This window comes from Lagopus muta, chromosome 13 (genome assembly GCF_023343835.1).
Source record: "Lagopus muta isolate bLagMut1 chromosome 13, bLagMut1 primary, whole genome shotgun sequence".
NCBI classification, from domain to species: domain Eukaryota; kingdom Metazoa; phylum Chordata; class Aves; order Galliformes; family Phasianidae; genus Lagopus; species Lagopus muta.
The window spans coordinates 11,913,112-11,932,541 of record NC_064445.1 but is presented as its reverse complement, the minus strand read 5'-3'; the positions used below and the strand labels follow the sequence as shown (position 1 = coordinate 11,932,541).

Sequence of the window (19,430 nt, the reverse complement as noted above, 5' to 3'; positions counted from 1 at the left end):
TCGGTTGACAATAGTAAGCTTTGAATAAGGCATTTTGTTTAAAAAGATTTACATAGAAGGATAAGATTGCTGGGTAAGACTGCAGATTTTTTAACACCAGAGTGAGAATAAGATAACTAAAATGGTAGCATTCACATCATCTCCCTCAGCCTGGCTCTTATGTCTCCCATTTCATATCAAAGAACTGTGTGGATCATTAGAAAGGAACCACATCTTTTCACAGTCTAGTATTTTAAGGATACCATAATTTTGGAGTTGGTGGGTTTTGAGAGCTAATTGACTGTTAATCAAAGTCTGCCTTCCCAAGAGTAATTTCTCAGCCACCCATGTGCCATTCTGCTCAAATCCACCCTACTATTAGCTTCAGAGCCACAGAGCTGCATCAGCTTCAGTGTAGCAGTGACAGAAACCCTTTTCCCTGTCCATATTTGCACTGTGATGGAACAGCAGTGAGTTGTTGGTGAGAAAGTAAGGGTGAGTGTGCTACTTATGGTTGTTCCAAGTGGTTGTGGAACTGTCTTGTCACCATGGTCACTCTTTGCCTTTCTGGGATGATAAGAAAGGGGAAGCTGATCTGAGGCAGTGGGCTAGGAGTCCCATCCATACAGAAGCTTATATTTATACAGTTTTCAGCAGTGGGCAATAAAAGGCAGAATAAGAATCGTTGGTAAGGTACTGGCAGCAAGACTGCTGGCATGCTTCAGAGACCCTGGTGGCCGGAGTGAGAACTGAGCTCCAGGGTGACCGTTTTTCATTTTACTCCAACCATCAAAATATTATGTCTAATTTAGCCACGGGGAATTGCCTGAGCTCTTGGTTGGAATGAAGTGGCTTGTGTGTAAAATTAAATATACTTAGGTAGCTCTGAAAACAATGTCTCCTATTTGTTTCCATGGAAACTACAACAGCTACAAAGTGTGTGATAATACTATTTGATAGAGCAAATTCTCAGATACAAACCCCTATTTTTTTTTTTTTTCATAGTCACCTCCATTACCAATGCATTTTCACCAGCAATAAACTAGAGCCTGCGTGCTGTGTTTGTAAAAACTTGCCTGGCCATCCACTGATGAAATGCATCACCCACTGCCTCACTGTGCTCACATCCACTGCTTGGCTCCCATAAATGCTTAGCAAGCTCTGATGAATGTCAGTGAGTAAAATTTTTTCCACATGGAGGAACTCACATCTACCCTTTTGTTTCATATGCACTTCTGTGTTAGACGCCACTGTGTCAGGCTGCCCCTCTGCTGCCATCTGCCACACAGCAACAACACGTAAAGGAATATTGGTAGGAAGGTTCGACCTGTACTGCTGCACCGTCAACATGCGCCTCTGACATCATGGACCAACGTAATAAAAATAGGAGGCATTACTTTCGGAGCAGCCCTTGTGTTTTATATACATTTACTCTTTGGGGAAGAAAATTGTCTAGTTTTCTAATAAGTAGTTGATGAAAATGGAATCACAGCAACAAATGTAGTGATAGCCATTGAAACCATGCAGGTTTTATTTTCGCAGGTAGTGTTGGTGTGCCGTAGTATGGGTGCTGCTCTAAAGAGCATTTCCAATGCCGGCAGTAACAGCGTAACCACAAGTATGTGGGTATGGTGTTTTAATGGTGTTATAGCTGCAATTTCAGCAGTACTGGTAGATTAAAATTGGCCTGTATAATGTGTGAATGAAAGGTGTTTATACCTGTGATTGTTTTTATAAGCATATTGTGAATGCTTCCTCACAAAGTCACTCTCCTTTTTATATAAAGATAAGAAATATATTCCTGACACTTGAAAATTGTATGCAATCTACTTTCTGGGGTAACGTTTCTGAGGAGAAGAAAGTATACAAGCTCAGTATGTCTCATCCCAGCTAAGGTGCTGGGAACAGATGTTTGTTTCCTTGCCTCCAGGGGACTGCTCCAGTAACACATCAATAATGTAGGGCTTGGGAATACTTCTTGCTGGCACCTTTATAACTGCATGCCTACAGTTTCAGTGGAATGGCTGGCTAAGGAGTTAGCTAGGGAGCTATCATATTAATGATGGATTTAATGTAATATTCCAGAGACGTTACCCTTTATTCAAACCAGGCTTTAAATGCACACTCAATCTTCATAACTTTAATAGCTGTATAAATCTGAGGGAAAGGACAGTCAGTACAGAGCGTGCTGTCAGCTGAGGTCAGTTTTGATGGAAAAAACAGTCTATTAATTCAGGAATGAAGGTTTTGGCTTCTAAATTTTAAAACAACCACTGAAGAGAGTGATCTTGCTTTCATGGGAGCTTCCAGAAACACAACCATTCTGAAGATGTTATTTACTCTTTATAATTGGGATGGCTTAATGTATGACAGTCTAGTTAGGTTTTCAGGGTATGAGATGCCAGACCATGACAAATTTTCTCCTTGCTGATGAGTGTGGTACAGCTCAGAGAGCTGAATCAGCCATGGTAACTGAGTTACTTTCACTTGCTGCAGAAAAGAGAGAGATTTCGGTAGTTCCACTCCGTACCAACAAGTGGAAATGTCCATGAAGCCTTCCTCAATGCTGCAATTTTGAATTCCATACTCTTAGATTTTGCTTGTTAACAAATCCTTCTATAAAATTATTGATATTGAAAAGTGAATTGTTGGGAGTATGGTGATCATGTTTACCCTTCGGCCCCTTATAGCTGTTTTTCTGACTGCTGCTAACAATGATTTAGCTTTCATTTCCTAATGTTAATTTTTCCCCTTCCTTAAGGCAGTGGCAGTATGTGTCATGTATGATTCGCACCAGTGTTGCATGTGCTAGGGAAGTGTGTCTTCTGATCTGAAATCGAGACAATTTAAGATCTGTTACAAAATCAATACAAACAGTAATAAAAGTGTGTCTAACTGCTCAGCAAGCAGTCTTAGTGTAGCAGGTCTTAAAGAATCTGTATGTGAAATGCAGGTTAAATTGATCCTTTTTAGCAGAGCTGTAAAAAAGAATCAGCAGATCTGTTGAGATTCAGTTTCCTTCCTAAACCTGCGGTGTCGTGTTCCCACTTACTGTACTAATTCCTCCTGACTGGAATACTGCTAGATGGGGGTTGTTTGGTGCTCAGTACTTAGTCCTTTGGGTGTTCCTTGAGTGTGGTCTTTGTTTTTCATGAGGAAACAAGGATTTGATCGCTTTTACTGTTTACAATTCTTGCTATACACATGGCTTATGTTCCTGGCAGACCAGCCTTTCTGTCACAGAAATTTAACTGTTCTTCCTTGCTCTCAGATGAGAGGTCATGTGTATCAAGTCCCTCCTGCCCTGGAGGACCAAGAGCATGCAGGATAAATCGAAGTTAAGCCTCTCCATTTTGACATACTTCACAGAATGGTTTGTTATAAAATGTACAAAAAAGTTATTTGTGCTCTCTGATTGTTAAAACAGCTGGGAAACATTTTCACCATTAAAACAGTGCCTTTTTTTTTTTTTTTTAATAGTGATGTCAATGCAGTTTTGAGTCCCCACTGATAACATCCAGGGCCATTTCCAAAACGTGACAGGCCATCTAAGTTGTTCAGAGATGCACCATCTCAGTGCACGTAGCACGATTTTTATTTTTTGTGTTAACCCCTAGAATGACTCTATTTGTCTATCTGAAGGGTTTTTTTCTTTTGTTTGGAAATGTCATTTTGAATTGTATGGCTTTCTTAGTTGCATGAAGTTTTTGCAGGAGATCCTGCCAGGTATGTTCTTGATCTTTTTGTGCCAAACCCTTCTTTCTGGGTAATGGGGTTTAAAGGTTAGTGAATTCCTCTGAAAATTGCATACACCTTGATTGTTGCTTTAATCACAATTAGGATTAAGGGCTTAGATATTCCTGTGATGTAGCCCATGGTATGCTTTTCTTCTCTAGGAGCTTTGCTAACAACCAATCCATCTTCGCAGCAGCTCTGCTTTAGTGTCCCTAGTTTTATAGATGTGCTAAAAGTGATGGGTTACGTGATATGCCCAGCGCTGGAGGGGAGGCAAGTAGCGTTCGGAGGTATTTCATGACTCAAAATGTTGGACCAAAATACTTCCAGTTATTTGCCTCTGATTTGATCCGTCTCATTTTTAGTTTAGCTATGCAACAATATTTTGCAAGCTTTTTAATGAAAAATAGCTTACTGTTTTTTTTGGTGAACAACTTTTTAAAGGATTAAAGCACATTGGAAAATACTTATTTGAATAGATTGTTAGTAAGTTAAAAAACAAAACAAAACATTGAACCACGTAAAACGATCACTGGCATAACTAGAGGGTTAATAATCCCTAAGGTATTACCCTGGTTTATAGATACTGCTTTTGGAGCAATAAATTTTAACCTTTGAACGTGTGCTTCTGCAAATAAAATCCAGCCTTATTTTGTGTACTTAACAACTTCTGATTGGAAACACATAGCAACCTATAGCAAGCATGCTTTCAGCAAACTGGGGCAGAAATGAGGCAGATCTTCAAAGTAGTCACTTATCTTCCTCAATAACTCTTCTACATGTAAACAAGATAAAACGGGTCGTTTTGCCGGATCCCTCACTCTTTGAATGATGTTTAAATAATTTTAAAGAGAAAGAAGTTGAGTTCAGATTTATTTTCTTTTCGTTTTTAAGAATGTTTTTAAAATATATTATTTAAAAAAATCAATTACAAAATCAAACTATGTCGTGGAAATGTGATTAAATCTAACAATGAACTTGAACTGCAAAATCCTGGGGTTCTGGTGCATTTAGCTAGAACTAGGTATCAAATTATTGTATATCATGACAAAAAACAAAGCTGCTTTCTGTATTCTGACAAGTTCTAAATTGTAAATCTGGACGTTTTTACTGATTTTTCTTTGGTATACAACCCTAATTCTGTTTAATTGGCCAAATTGAGATTGCTTTTCTCTTGAACTCTTTCAGTATCAGTTACATTAAAATATGCTTATGAACTGTATGTAAAATATCTGCAGCGTTTCCCTCTGCAGGCAGAATGGCTGTTCTGTGCATTTCCAATGGATTCTTCCTCTTGGGAGATCGATGTTTGATGGCTGTGCTCATCAGTGTGGATGTTAAATCCCTCCTGTTCATAAGTGCTATTTGTCATGTTCTGCTTTTCATAGTACGTGAAAAGCACTAGAAGTTTTTCTGTTGCTGAACTTTGAATTGTATTTAATTGAGTTTCTTCATCTAATTTGGCTTATCTTACCAACACAAAGCTTCAAAGTACTCTTGCTAGCAGCACAATGGAAGGAAAAGTGTGGGAATTTTACAATGTGGATGTGCATCCCTTTTAAGTTTACTCTTCTTTTGTGCTGTCCTTGTTACAACCAGAAAATTCTAGGTAAAATCAAGAGAGGGAGAGAGGGAGAGAGAGCTGCCATCTCCCTGAGTCAGCCTGGTTTTACCATTCTCTGTTTTTTTCTAGACATCTCCCTGCTTTTCTACTTGACGCTGCAATTCAGCAACAGAATGTTCATGGAAATGTTCATTTTCTACAGTAGCTAATATCACATTGGCAAATGATCATTGAAAACATCATTTATTTTAATGTTCTCTATATACAAAGTGACTTTACATTACCTACATTTTGATGGTCTAATAGTACTATTTGTTATAATTAAGAAAAAAACAAAACGTAGTGCCGAAATGACTTAATGTTCCTAAGTCTTATTTGTAACAGTGTTGGAGAAATTTAGGAGGACGCTTCAATGGAAATTCATGAGGATAAGCATCCTAAACTTCTAAACAGCTTTTGGCAAAGGGGAGTATAAATTCCCAAATTACCCGAGTGCTTCAAACATTTTCTCTTTGCAGGCAGAGATTATGGACGTGTAATTGGTAGTCAACTCAGGGAGCAGATATCCAGATTGTTCTTAAGTAGTGATTATCTTCCCAAGTCTGCTTAGTGTGGAAGGGATCAGCATTTGGGAATTGGAACCCTCCTATTTAGATTCTCAGATGTGGGTTTAGGAGATCAGTATTACGTGTCCACTTACAAATTGGGAAGAGCTTATATCCAGGTAAAATAGTTTTGCTTTGTCTTCTATTTATTCAGCTTCTCAAATTTTTAATTTTTTTTTTTTTTTAGTATCACGATAGCTCTGAAAATCACTCCAAATATAAAATCAGTTGAATGCCAGTATTGCATCTTTGTCCAGGGGTTATGCTGTCTCACGAAATGCAATCTCCACCAAAAATGAACTTAAGCCAAGATTCACATTTCCGGAAAGATTGGTAAGATTGATGCATGCATGTTTGTAGCAGTATAGGGAGCACTGGAAATCATACCTGTCAAAACAAAACAAACCCAAAAAGCTCATCCATGACCTTTACCCTTAAAACATAGTGAGTGCAACCACCACAACTCAGGCTTTCCATCAAGTGGGTCAAGACAATTAAGCCAGGTTGTCATTTATCAAGGTCCGCGTGTAACGTCGATGAAAGTGAGATCAGTACATGGAACCTGTGTGGAGATGGAAGGAGAAAGAATGCACTCTTTACCTAGGGGCAGGGGACAGAGCACTCGTGTGAAGCTGCTATCACAGCCTAGCCATGTCATGTTGCCTACGGCCTCTTTTGTGCTTTGTTTTTCACAGAATAAGGTTAACAAGTGGCCACTCTAGCCCTTGGCTCTTCTCCTCTCCTGTGCCTGCCCACCTGCTGCAGGGATGCTCGCCTTGTGGTGTTCTCTTGTGAGGCTCTCTGCAGCTAGGACTCCTGACACACAGCAGTTCCAGGGCCGCTGGGGACTCGCACTATCCTGCAGACCCAGCAAGTGACTCTAGATTTATTGAACTTGAAGCTTATGTGCACAGAACTGTGTCATGCTGGGGACCCCTGCAAAACAGCTGCAGATGTCCTCTTTCGTACTGTAGTGCTCTGTGTACCGGTAGTTCATAGTGTTCGTTAAGCAGCAGCTCCTCAGCCAGTCTTACTGAGAGGCCACCACCTGCTGCAGGCTCCCAGAGTGCTGCAGGCCGTTCATTGCAAGCGGAGCTGGAGGAGGTGGAGGAGGGAACAAAGAGCTGGGCATTTCGGAGTGAGTCTGTTGGTCAGGAGCTGGCATTGGGCTCACTGAGCCAGAGTCACTCTGCATAGAGCCAAGATTGCTGCTGTCAAAATGAGTCATTTTCTTCTTCATTAATTTTCTTTCCTTGGCTCTGCGGTTCTGGAACCAGATTTTCACCTGCAGAGGAGCAGAGGAAATTTTTTACAGTTGTTAATAGAATGCATGTGGTTCTTTATGTGTGTAGTCAAGGGGCATAGGAGAAAATCAACTGCATGAGGACCAGTGAGAAAGGCAGTAGCAAACAGGACAGCTGAGCTCTTTGCTTGCTGTTATGTATTTTTTTCCAAATACATAATCCTTCCTCTCTGATAATAAAATATCTTGTTTGATAAACAGCTTTTTTTAGCGATTTATTCCTAGGAAGTGTTTATGAAATGAGTTTGATTCTTTTTTTGTTTTGTACAAGGTCAAATAGAACCTAATGCATCACAGTGGTGGCCAAAAGAATTTGAAAGTATCTTTACTTTGAAAACTATATGTTGTAAGTCAGAGCAACTCAGAGCCTATGATTGGCATATGAACGGAAAAAAGATTTCCTGTTTGGATGCTAAACATTAATTCTTTTTTTAATTAATTTAATTTAATTTAATTAATAAATTAAATCTAGCTTTTTCCCATCATTTGACAGAATATATGAAGAGACGGAACTATCTAAAATCCAAACTAATACCTGATTCAGAATTGCCCTCTGTGTTTGGCAATATCTGCTTTGAATTTAGGGGTTTATTCTCTTTCATTATTAAACTAGATGTAGAGACCTGCAGCAGAGATTCAGAGAGATATTTTAGTAGGCATGTAAAGGTTGTATACCAGTTATCAAATGCAAGTAAGCTATTAGTCTAACCTTGCAGATCTGTATTTATGTGGACTTGTTCTTTACCTGCTGCTATCCTTTTACAGTATTTTTTTATGCTTAGTTGTGCAAGTAATCCCAAAGTGTGATTTTAGCTCTTCTTTCTTGTCCTCACCATCTCCTTTATTTTTGTATCCTGTCTATATCAGAAGTGCATCATTTGTCACTTAAGAAAGAATTAGATATTACTTCTTCCCTTTCTTGTTTACTTGTCGTTCTTTGTTCTTCTGTCTTGAGATAATCTATTTGTGGAGTCCTTCCAATGAATCTTTTAAGATCGATGCTTACTTCAGTGTACTGTGTTAAGAAACCCCCAAGTAAAATGGGACAGAACATGCTCAGCCCACGTTAGCAGTATACTGGAGATCTAGACGGGCATTTTATCTTGCTTGGCATGAGTCAGCTGAGGTGCTTGAGAGCCTGGGGCTGGGCTCCTGCTTTGCTGTAGCAGGAGGTGGCACAGGCACAATAATTATGTGATTGAAGAACGTGGCACTGGGTCATTCCAGGGCAAATTGTACTTCATGTCTTTTTGCCAAGAAGAATGGATTTAAGTTGTTGGAGAGGGAATGGAATTTGCAGGGAATGGAGGGAAATAGGGAAAAGAGAAAGGATTAGCAGGTGTGTAGGGAATTTTAAACAAAAGGTAGAAGGTAGCCAAGACCTAAATATCTTCAGTGTCCTGCGCATACTGGAATTCATCACTTATGTTCACTACCTATGCCACTACTAAGGATGGCCTTGTTTAAGGTTTCCCACTGACCTCAGTGGAACCAGGACTTGAAAACATTTGCAAAAGCTTCTCCCTAGTAATACTGACCCAGCCGAACAGCAGAAAGTCCTGGCAGGATTTGGTTGATATTTTCTCAGAACAAGACTGTATGTCAGACTTCAGTTTGTCTTTTCTGTGCAGCTGCATAGCTCTCTGCTGCCATGGTGCAAGCTGAACTAGTGCTGATGGGATATTTCAGAAAGAGTGCAAACAAAGCCATTGAGCCATTCAGCTGGATAGTATGAGTTCCTAAATCGCAAAGAGAACTCAGTCACATTAGTTCTGAGGTATTAGCATTTCTGTGTTCTTGACCCATGTGGTTATCTCCTCCTCAGCAGTAATAAATGCAAAGGAAATTCTGAACGGGCAATCCATACTCTACCTGTCTCTCGGAAAGTCTTAGGTTTGCAGCAAGTTCAGACTTCCTCCTGATTGTAATGTATCTGTTGTAATGAAATTCCTTCTCTAATTCTAATCTCTGATGATCTGTGTAAACCACTCGGTACTTCTCTCTTGTTCTTGTTTTACCTGTTTTGAAAGAAGAACACATTGCTTCAACCTAGAATTTTTTTAACTTCAGTAACATAAAATATCAGACTTTACATTTGACAAACGTTTGTGGGTATTTTAAGCCTGGTTCTCTGCACTTACCCAGAGTAACTTCCTTGACTGTAGTGGAGTCGTATCAATTTACAACACAAGAAGGTAATACCATCAGCTTTTAGATTTGCTCCTTAGTAAATAGATGATAAACTGATTCTTGTATTCTTTATTACCCTTGGGTTTTCATTTGGGAAAGAGAAGTTGTTCTTGTTAAGAATGAGGAGCCAGAAAGCCTGGGTTCTGTTCACAGTTTAATGGAGGCTTACTGCCCAGTGTTGAATTGCTTTTTTTTCTTCCCTAAAGCTGATTGACTACTACTTAATTCAGAGATGAATCGTGAAGGGTGTTTTACTGCACAGAAAATACTGAGAGCTTCCAAAGGACTTCAGATCCCGTTGCTAAAGATATCAATACAATACTGTTGCTGTTATTGCAATTTGGTGGCTGTATTTTTTCTTCAAGCCTAACACAATCTAACCACACCTGGATCACCTCAGGGAATAGTGAGATACATTTTCAAATGGCAGTTAATAAAAAAAGAGGAAGGGAATGCAATACTTAACAAAGGATGTTCAGCAATGCTAGAATTGTACCACTGGTTCCTTTTCGGGCAGCACTGCTGTAACGTTTCAGATATGGGTACAGCCAGCTGAAGCAGACGTGATTCAGCAGTAACTGGGTCTTTAAAAAGGTGAGAGCAAATGACATGAGCAAGTGAACACAGCTGCAAGTAGCTAGGAATGTATTGATTTCATACAGGATCATCTGTGTGGACAGATGTTGGCAGTCATTAAACACAACTGAGAATGAGGAAGACTGCTGATGCTTCCCTTCTCACCAGCCTTTTCACTCTTATTAATATTCATTTTAGGCAATAAAAACATTGGAGGTCAACAGCTGCCTAAAATCATGGCCCCTGAGCCCTGCCCTGAGGTCTTCCTGCAATTTGGAAAGATTAGATTGTTTGGGGGCTAAAAACAATGTTACAGTGATTGCAAATAGTGACTTGTTGGTTTGTTTTGTGCTTCCTTGTCTGTTTTCATCTGGACACTTGTTCAAATGTATATGTCTTGTCTGTAAATTGTCTGGGACAGAACGCATTTGAAGTTGGTGATCTGTGCTATGTGTGGTACTATGCTTTGTGTGCCTTCCTGTCCAATGGGCAAGAACAACAGACTGGAGTCAGATTCTCTGGGATCATACATAAAATGGGAGGCATACTGGGACTTGCTGCCTGTAGCACTCTGGTTGTGCTGCAGATGTAGCTTCATCTTTTTTAATCTTTGTCTTACAGATCGCTTTCTGTCAAACAATGTCTGCATGCCTTACTCTTCAGAAAAAGATAGACTTCAAACTTATAATACTTGCACTGGTGATGAGAGTAGCAAAATGGAGAGCACCACAATAGACTATCAGTGAATTGGCAAAATGTCCTTCTCTGAGCAGCTCCAGCTCCCCATGATGTGTCACCACTGAGCACCCAGTCTTCTCTGCAGCACAGAACAGCTGGGGGCTGATTGCTGGTACCAAAGTCTGGTTGCTCCTCAGTCCCTTCTTCCCACTTTCCTAGCTTGTGAAGTAGTTCCAAAGCTCAGAATTCAACGTACAGAAAAAACTGTACTGGAATCTTGAAGTACTTTATCCTTCAATCCGTGATTTGGTTTCACAGGTCAATGTGTTTTTCCCCACCGGTGGAGAAAGGCATAGTTTTATTGTTTTGATAGCTGAATATGTTTAAAGTTAACGTTGCCTACTACTTGCTATCTAAATGCATACACCACACGGCAATGAATTCTCTTCCAGGATTTGACCTTGTTGTCAAATTGTAACAATTTTTGGCTCACTAAGGTATTACATGCATGACAAAGTTCTTAAGGTGATGGCCCATTCTGTGCTGTTGGTATAGATGTTGGACACAGTTGTTTAGCACTGGAAGTCCTGGTCACTGCAGTGCTGTAAACAAGGTACCTCTGACTGTAGGCAGTGCTTGGTTCACTGTATGTGATCGGCTTTCTCTGGGATTCCTCCCAGCTTTCATTGCGAGTTGTACATTAGAATTTGGTCATTCAGCTTCTGTACTTCTTGCTCTTTGATTGTGGGAAAGCACTGGCCACTAATAGTGAGTTTTCAGTGATATGAATATTTTCCAACTGTTAGGAGATCATCAGTGTGTTTACTTGGAATATTTCGGTAGGAAAAATGAATGCATACATTTTTGTTTGTTGCCTATGCTGGTGTTTCTGCTCCCTCCGTGCAGCCAAAACAACTCTGTCAAACTAATCTTTTAATTTTCTTGTGGACGCTGTGTCTGCTTGGCTGGGTCAGACATTCTCAGCTCAGTAGCATTTCTATCACTGTAGAACTGTAGTGAAAAGCAGAATTAGTCCAAGTGTGTTTACTCAGATAATCAAGTGAAAAGTGCTGCTAATTTTACAATATTATGGTGAAAATGTTGGTCTTGGAGAACAGCAATTATTCAGCCCAGTCCACAGAAACACTATGACATTTGTTTTCATTCATTCGAAGTGTAAATTGTTTGTTTAACATATGGTCTCCTGTGGTGCTTTAATGCTTTACTTGATATATTTTAACTTTAGATCTCTGGCCTGTTTTTTGGTTTTTTTTTTTTTTTCCCCGCTTCAAATGAGAACTTGAGGTCATTCTGTGGGACAGAAATATTTAAGATGTTTCCTTAGTCTCCTTTGTGTTGTTAAGATGGAGAACACAAAAGAGAAAGGTGATCTTATCTTCAGCTCTGTTCTCATTCAGAAGTCACAGTCAAACATCAGATGTGCTTCTGTTGCCAAAACAAGATGGAAAATTTCAAGATATAGCTTTCTATTCCTGATTTTAGGTATTTAAACCCTTATCTGAGCTGTAGAGATCTGCTGAGGTCTTCAGAGGTAACCCTTGTTGCTAGCAATATTGTGTTTTGCTCTTGGTGAGGCCTGGTGAGGTCCCAGTGTCTGCGAGGGACTTTTGCATTCCCTTTGTTGGATGCTGTCTTGGAGTTGCTCTGCACGTGGCATTTCATTCCAAAGGCAGAGCGGATTTTTTATTTATGTTCTAAAGTTAATAGCAATAAAGCCTGTTATTAAACAGATATATATGACAGAATATATGGCACTGTTGTGAATCTTACTGATCTTCTGCTCATCTCAATTACAGTGATGCATTTTATTTCAAGAAGTACTACCTGGGTAAAATCTGAGGTAGAACTGATACATCACCCCAGAAACAGAGCAGAAGAATGTTCCTCATTTGTCCGATCTCTTTGGTAGATAATGACAAAATATAACGATTCGGTGATAAAGGTTAATACTTCAATCCTTCAGTGCTGCAGATTTTACTCATGTGGGTGAAATGGCCAGCATTTACCTTTTGACAGTGTTAACCTTTTATTAAGGATGATCATCACTTTAATCAACGACTTAGAATCAGTTTTATTGGGAATGTATTGTCATAGCATGGAGCTGCAGGTGGTTGGGGAGATTATCAGTAGCTGGGTGGAATTAAAATAAAGAGCTTTGCAAACTGCCTCTGTGTTGAGGGGGTCGATTTTCTGAGTTGAGCTATTTAAGAACAGCAAGTTTTGCCAAAACTATGGCAACTATTTTGCAAGTAGAGATTATTTAAGACTGCCTTTAGAGTGGGAAAAATAAGATATTTCAGCCTTAGAAGACTTCTTTGAGATAAAGTTTAACAATCCTCTCTTATCACACCCTCTTCAGCAATTTTTGTGACTGGCCAAGTTCTGAGTTGGGGGAAGGGAACAGCTTTCCCCTTGGTCATAAAATTCACAGAGCATTTCTTCTGAAGACAATAAAGCTAGGAGAAGGCCTCTTTATTTGCTGTGAAAATCATCACCCTTTCCGGCAATATAACTCCTGAAGAAAAAAGGGAGAAGGAAGAGACAAGGCTGCATATCAAAGCAAAGAGAAGTGTTGAGAGGGTCTGTTGCCTCAATATGACAGATAGGCCTCAAAACCAAAGACAATGTAGCCCAGGAAAGGAGGAAAAAAAACAAAACCAAACCAACACGGTCAGACCTCACAACTAGTTTACAAAGTAAAATAAATTAGCATGAGAACTGGTCCCGGGCCCCTTCTTTAGTGCATCCTCTCTTAACTGTCCAGGAATATCCTTCGTTTACCTGAATTGACAAGACATCATTCATAAAATCCAGCAGCTACCTCGTTCAGACAGGAGATGTACAGAACAGTGTCAGATTACTTACAAGTATCAGCATCTCACTTGCATAGCTTAGTGCTGTTCAGAGGGAGTTGATGTCTATACATGATGGCTGGAAGGCCAGCTTCAAATGTGGAATAGTTTTCTGGCCCGAAAATTTATTCTGTTCATATCTGCATCTTTATGGTGGCTCAGTTTTAAGAGAGGGAGTAGAGTTAGTTTTTTGAGTTAATAATAAAGGACCACTGGAGATCAGGGCCCAGCGGTGTGATTCTTTTTTTTTCTTTTTTTTGGTGAGGGAGCGATTTCTCAATATTCATGCACTTCAAAATTTAGGAAACAAAAGGTCCAAACTCACCCTAAGGAGTATCACCGATTTAATTGAATTTGTGAAACAAAAGAAATTTAAATGAATAAATGTCTTGAAGAAGGACACTGTGCTGCACGTGAAGTTCTGTGAAGTTACAAGGGTGCTGTCCTGCACAGTGTAGCAATTGCATTCCTGTCTCAAGTCTCAATGAGCTGAAAGAAATATTGCCAAGTTGGATGCATAGAGGTTTGTGATGCTGCAATCCCATATTTGTATTTTCTGCTGGATCTTGATCATTTTTTCTTATTATACATGTTCAGGTAACTCATGGTGAAAAGAACAGAGTAGCATCATAGAATCAGAAACGTTCATTGGACTTAGGGGATTTTCCCCTCTGTTCTGTTGACTTCTATTTAAAGTGCAATTATTTTCCATTTTGATATGTTCTGTCATAATGCTCATTGGCCAATTCTGCCCTTGGTTAGTGTAAACAATTCATCTTCATAATAGAAGATAACTGAATCCAAAACAAAATAATTTTGTTATCTTTGAATGACAACTGGACGGACTGCTCTGTGGGGTTCTGTTTGGCACAAGAACACAGGCTGTGGAAATTGCAGGCAGTTTTCTGAGTGGCAGGGTCAGGAAAAGTCACATTGCCAGTGACTGTATAAACTAAAAAGCAAGTGATTACCTGGACTTTTTTTTCCAGGTGTTCTTTAGGCATTCAGCATTTTGCAAGAATGACTCCTTAAGAGTGCTGCTTCTCTTTCTTACATTTGATGTAACTTCTTCCTTCTTCTAGATACTCTACATTTACAGAGCATTTGGTAATGATACTGTCAGCACCTGTCAGCACCACCAAAAAAATCATCAGAGTAAAGTTTTACTGAATGACTACAGTGTTTCCTGCACTTGACATCTCTGCTTACAGTTACTTTCCCTCCGTTTCTGTACTTGCTCCCTCCTTTTTTAATAATTAGATAGGTACAGATTTTAAGATATACTTAAGAAACCTAATTCTCGTTGCTGCTGAAGCTACCTGGCAGTTACCTCTTCATACTTTAGATTTTGTGCACAGGTTTACACAGATGTATTTTGTTTTCTCCCATGGGCTAAAACTAAAGGCTACTCCTATGCAAGGGATTGCATGCTTCCATAAAAATACAGAAATCAATATAAGGGGATTTGTAGTTTATTCGATGACAGGCTTATGTTTTTCATCAAAGAATTTGCCTGTAATTATGCTCTGTGTACATAGAATTGCCGTCTCTAGTTGTCATGGTTCTAAGCTCTGTTACTATTGCTAGTAGCTGTGGGTTTCTTTTTCCTTTCTGTTTGGTATTTTAGCAACTGAGACAAATAGGCGCAGTATAAGGGTTAGGAAAGTGTCTTTTCCACTTGTATTCTTGGATGAAAATACTCAGACATACTCCATACCAAATGCTCCTTTATTCAAGTGGTCTGAGTCAGAATGCATTTGCTTTCTCCCGTATCCTGAATACCCTCAGGGAAGCAGTGAGCAGGCATTAGAACCTACATGGAGGAAGTCCTACTCCCTCCAGTTTGAAAGCTGCAGAAGGAGCGTTCATACATCCTTCACCAGGGAGGATGGTGGATGAAAGCCTGATTGGGTCATTCATGTGGGAAATGCATTCCAGTACCACTATATCAGAACAGTCTTGCATCAACTACTGAGTTCTTTTGGTAGTTTTAAGAAGCATATTTCATGAACCTTGCTTAATACCAGGTCAAGTCCTGGTTTTGTATTCATTGTTGTTTTTTAAGTTGCATACAGTAAATTTAACTTGAAATCATTTCTTCTTCTGTTCCAGATGAATTGTATAAATAACAATATGAGAAGATGTGGGTATGAGACAGTGGGAGAAATTTCAATCAAATGTTTTTCTTTCTTCTCTGTCAGGTCATGAATCCAGGAAGCACCACAACAAGAGAAGATAACCATGAAACCCCTGGAGATGGAAATGTCATTGCTTCTAGGCCTTGTTTCTGTTGCTGTTACAAATCAGACTGCTGCCAAGAGGTATATAAGTAAGTCAGTCTATGGAAGGAGTCTCTCCTGATTCTAAAGGGATACAATTAGAGTAGCATTTCTTGCAGACATTTAAGAACATCTTGCAAAAATTACTTGCCTTAATATTCATCATTTCTATAGAGAAATCATATTATTGATAAGTATTATTTTGCAACACATAATGAACAAATAATACTTTTCATTTCTATAATTTACTTCAGTGCCTTCAGGTAAGTCTAAGCCTTATTATTCCTATCTTCAGGAACAATAGTTCATATCTTTTTCACAGGGACTAAAAAGAGGCAATAAACAACATACATAATTCTTCTTTCCTTTACAAAATCTCTATTAAAATTCCTAATGGTTGTGCAAAAAGACAGAATCTGTAAGGCTGCCATTTAAATCCAAAAGAGCAAGAGGCATGTAGGTAAAGAAAAGAGAAATAGTAGTGGTTTTTGAGCAAGTATGTTGCCAGCTGTAAATCATACTGCCTGTGAGAATTCTCACTGTATTCATAAGGACTACGCAAAAGAAAGCAGTAAGTTTTTGCAAGACTGGCCCTCTTCTTGAGTAGCATTCAGTGAAGAACAGCTATGAGATATATTTTAAAATAAAAAAGTCTTCAGCAACCTCTGTCTTTTGTATTTGCAAAGTTCTTATTCACCCAATGTAAGGAATATTCTTGGTCCAAGTATCATCCATGGACTCTCTGTGAGCTGAAGTTGCATTGAGCAGGAGTAGGTATGACTCTGTGCAAAATAGGTGCATTATTTTAGCAAAGATAATTTTTAGGCTTAGTTGCTTTCGTTTATGTAGAATATATGTTGAAATAACTGTTTTCCCTTCAGAGTTTAATTCAATACTGGCTTTGAAAACCACATTTACGGGTGTGTGGGAACCAAACTGGGAAGGGAGGAAGGCCAGGAAGGAAGGGAACCTCCACGAGTTGAGACACTGAGATACTGTGTGCATCTCTGGAGGAGGTACTGAGCGTCCTTAACTCCTACTGGTGTTGGTGCGTGTCAGAACTGCTCAGAACCTTGGAGGATCACACACTTCTATAGAGGATTGTCCCTGTTCCTTTCAGGCAGTGCCCCTCAGCCTTTCCTTCCCCCCTTCCTTGTTTCATTATTTTTTTTTCTGTTGATACAAGGAACAGAGATGTTTTTGGTGTTTAATAGTTGTACATTTTTTTTTTTTGCTTTACTTCCTACAACCAAAGAGAATCGTTTCCTCAGACGTCTTATTTTTACTTGTTAAACATGACTGCAGCATTTTATTTTAGTCATCCATTCCTATTGGAGATCGACCTGTCATAGCATTAACTTATTTTGCTACCAGAGATCTTTATATTCCTGTGTATTTTGAGTTACTGCTATGAAGAGTGGCAAGTCTTTCCTTGTTGTTCCTGTCCTTCAAGCATTTGATCCTACATCTATTTCATTTTACTGTTCTTAGATTTATGGGGGCTATATCTAATACAAAGGTATTTCCAACCCCAACACTATATATGTTTTACTTGAACTATTCATGTCTATACTGAAAATTAAGGAAAATAACCAAGGCATAGATAGTGGAGAAATTTGATGCTTTCATCATGATTTCTTTCTGCAGACATACTTTTTAAATCTATTGGACTCCTGCTAAAAGCAATTATTTGATGTAACTTTTAAAAAACGTATCTCAAATGAAAATGCTGTCAAAGGCCATTGCTTTTTATTGGCTTCAGCTATGGATGTCAAGGAAGATATATAAAGAATCATCAGCTGATCAAAGACAGCATCCAAAAATTGAACCAATATTTCACTGCTAGCAAGAGTCTTGTTCAAATCGTCCTGTTGTTAAAACGTATGGAACCTGGCAAAAAAAATACAACAAAACAACAGAAACCAAAACCAACCACCCAAAAAAGGGAAATCTCAGCATAGCCTCACTGCCCCCGTACCTGTGGAAGTGGATTGCACCGTTTTCCTCATCCATTCGTAAGAGCTGTGCCTTTGGCTGGTGGGGGAGCCCTGCTGTGTGCCACCGGTACCTGCAGGAGGTAACCCCCCGGCTGCGGCGGGATGCAGGGAGCTGTACTCAGCTGGGCTGTAGGAGCCCTGCCCAGGAGACGAGGCGCTGAGCTGCGCGGCAGCAGCCGTGCCGGAGGGCCCCGGGCACGGGCCGTAAGAGTTCCAGTCCTCCCTCTGGGGGCCGTAGTGGGGTCCCCAGGCTCCCGCGGGCTGTCCGTGGCCGTCTGGAGCTGGCACGTGGTGGTACCCCATGTAGTCTGAGTAGGGGGGAGCGGGCACAAAGTTCTGCACTGGCAGGTTGTTGTTGCTGCACCTTGCGGGTCCTGGATACATGCTGGTCTCTTTATCCAAAAGGTAACTCACGTACATGGTGCTCACAGCCTGGCTTTGTCTTGCTGGGACATCCTGCTCCTCACACTGTTTGTTTGATCTCTTCCCCTCCTCTTTCTTTCTCTCTCTTTTCTAGCTCTGACCGGCTCTATAAATGACTCATGCTAGCCCTCATGTCCCTTTACTACACATGATTAACAATGGCTTTACCAGGTGCTGGTGGTAACAGTTTACTAAGGTCCTGCCTGATGTCACAGATAACTGCCTGCCCCAAAATTGCATTTGCATTCAAATGAAGGGCTGACCATGCAGGCAACCCCACCTTGCTGCTAGTTCTGGTGCTTCCTTTCTCACAGAACCTTTATGTGTTACCATCGTGGTTCCATGCTTTTTGAATGTAGGTTGAAATCTCATGTTCTTCAAGTAGAATTGCAGTTAACCAATAACTATTAAACTGTAGAAGTAATGCTTTACTTGAGTAGTACACATCAGAATCTAACTTCAGGCATTAGGTTTTAGTTAGGTGAAGCCTGGAATCTGCTAGCCTGGTAGTTTTTTGTTAGAACATGCTCTAATAGTTTTAGCTGGCAGCAATGGACTAATTCAGCCTTTATCTATAGCTCTTCCACACTTTCTCACATGAGCATTCCTCTTGCCTTCAGCTCTTACTCTATGTGGGAGAGCACTTGCAAGCTATGGTATTCCTACTGCTTTTAACATTACAAAGGGCATACAAGAAGTCTCATAGTCATTTTGAGCATTTGTTCATACCAATAGTCTTGTTGATGTTAGTAAGCCTATTCATGAGCTGGCTGCTGGCTGCAGTGATTGAAGTTTATTCTACCTTACAATGTTAACAGAAAGAGAATATTGAGAGAATGCAAAATTTGTCACTTTCTCCATGCTTGTGTTTTGTTTGTGATATTGAAATGAGCAGTGGTTCTCCCTAAAGGTTTTCTATTCTCATTGCTGTGTTTGTTCACAGTAAGTAGCACCTTTTCTTGGAAATCTGAGAACAAATACTAGCTTTTTAGCACACACACACACACACAAAGAAAAAAAAAAAAAAAGAAAAAAAGAAAGAGAATGAAAAATCCTTTCCTAAATTTTAGGAACAATCCTATGTTAATAAGTAACAAATTCCCTAGGAGATTGTCTATATCCATGAGTGAGGGGAGAGTGTTTTTTTGTTTGTTTGTTTGTTTTTAATGAGAGACTTTAACCTTTTCTCTTAGTGAGAATTTTCTGTTTTCATTCCTATTTCTTTAAT

The 19,430-nt window shown here is 39.6% G+C and overlaps 1 protein-coding gene and 1 long non-coding RNA gene across 3 annotated transcripts in view; one reads left to right on the top strand and one right to left on the bottom strand.

Annotated features, from left to right (window-relative positions):
* The window catches only part of LOC125699959 (uncharacterized), a 161,363-nt gene that overhangs the window by 15,106 nt on the left and 126,827 nt on the right, over positions 1 to 19,430 (top strand). For both annotated transcript variants that reach the window (XR_007379740.1, XR_007379741.1), the window contains exon 2: positions 15,705 to 15,824. This is a non-coding gene — a long non-coding RNA (uncharacterized LOC125699959). The remainder of the gene's footprint in view (positions 1 to 15,704; positions 15,825 to 19,430) is intronic.
* On the bottom strand, positions 6,914 to 18,285 carry LOC125699955 (homeobox protein CDX-1-like). The gene is made up of 3 exons (XM_048960037.1): positions 17,761 to 18,285; positions 9,059 to 9,204; positions 6,914 to 7,168 (listed from the first exon to the last, which is right to left on the bottom strand). Exons 1-3 carry the CDS (start codon positions 18,197 to 18,199, stop codon positions 6,914 to 6,916), a joined length of 840 nt encoding a protein of 279 aa, XP_048815994.1. The 5' UTR covers positions 18,200 to 18,285.

Excerpts from the sequence above, each read along its gene's own strand:
- LOC125699955 (XM_048960037.1), bottom strand. The coding sequence starts at position 18,199 with ATGTACGTGAGTTACCTTTTGGATAAAGAGACCAGCATGTATCCAGGA. Across the intron at positions 9,205-17,760 it reads GGTGCAATCCACTTCCACAG|GTAAAACAAGAACAAGAGAG; the intron begins GTACGGGGGCAG and ends CTTTCAAAACAG. Across the intron at positions 7,169-9,058 it reads TAAGACTTTCCGAGAGACAG|GTGAAAATCTGGTTCCAGAA; the intron begins GTAGAGTATGGA and ends GCTCCTCTGCAG.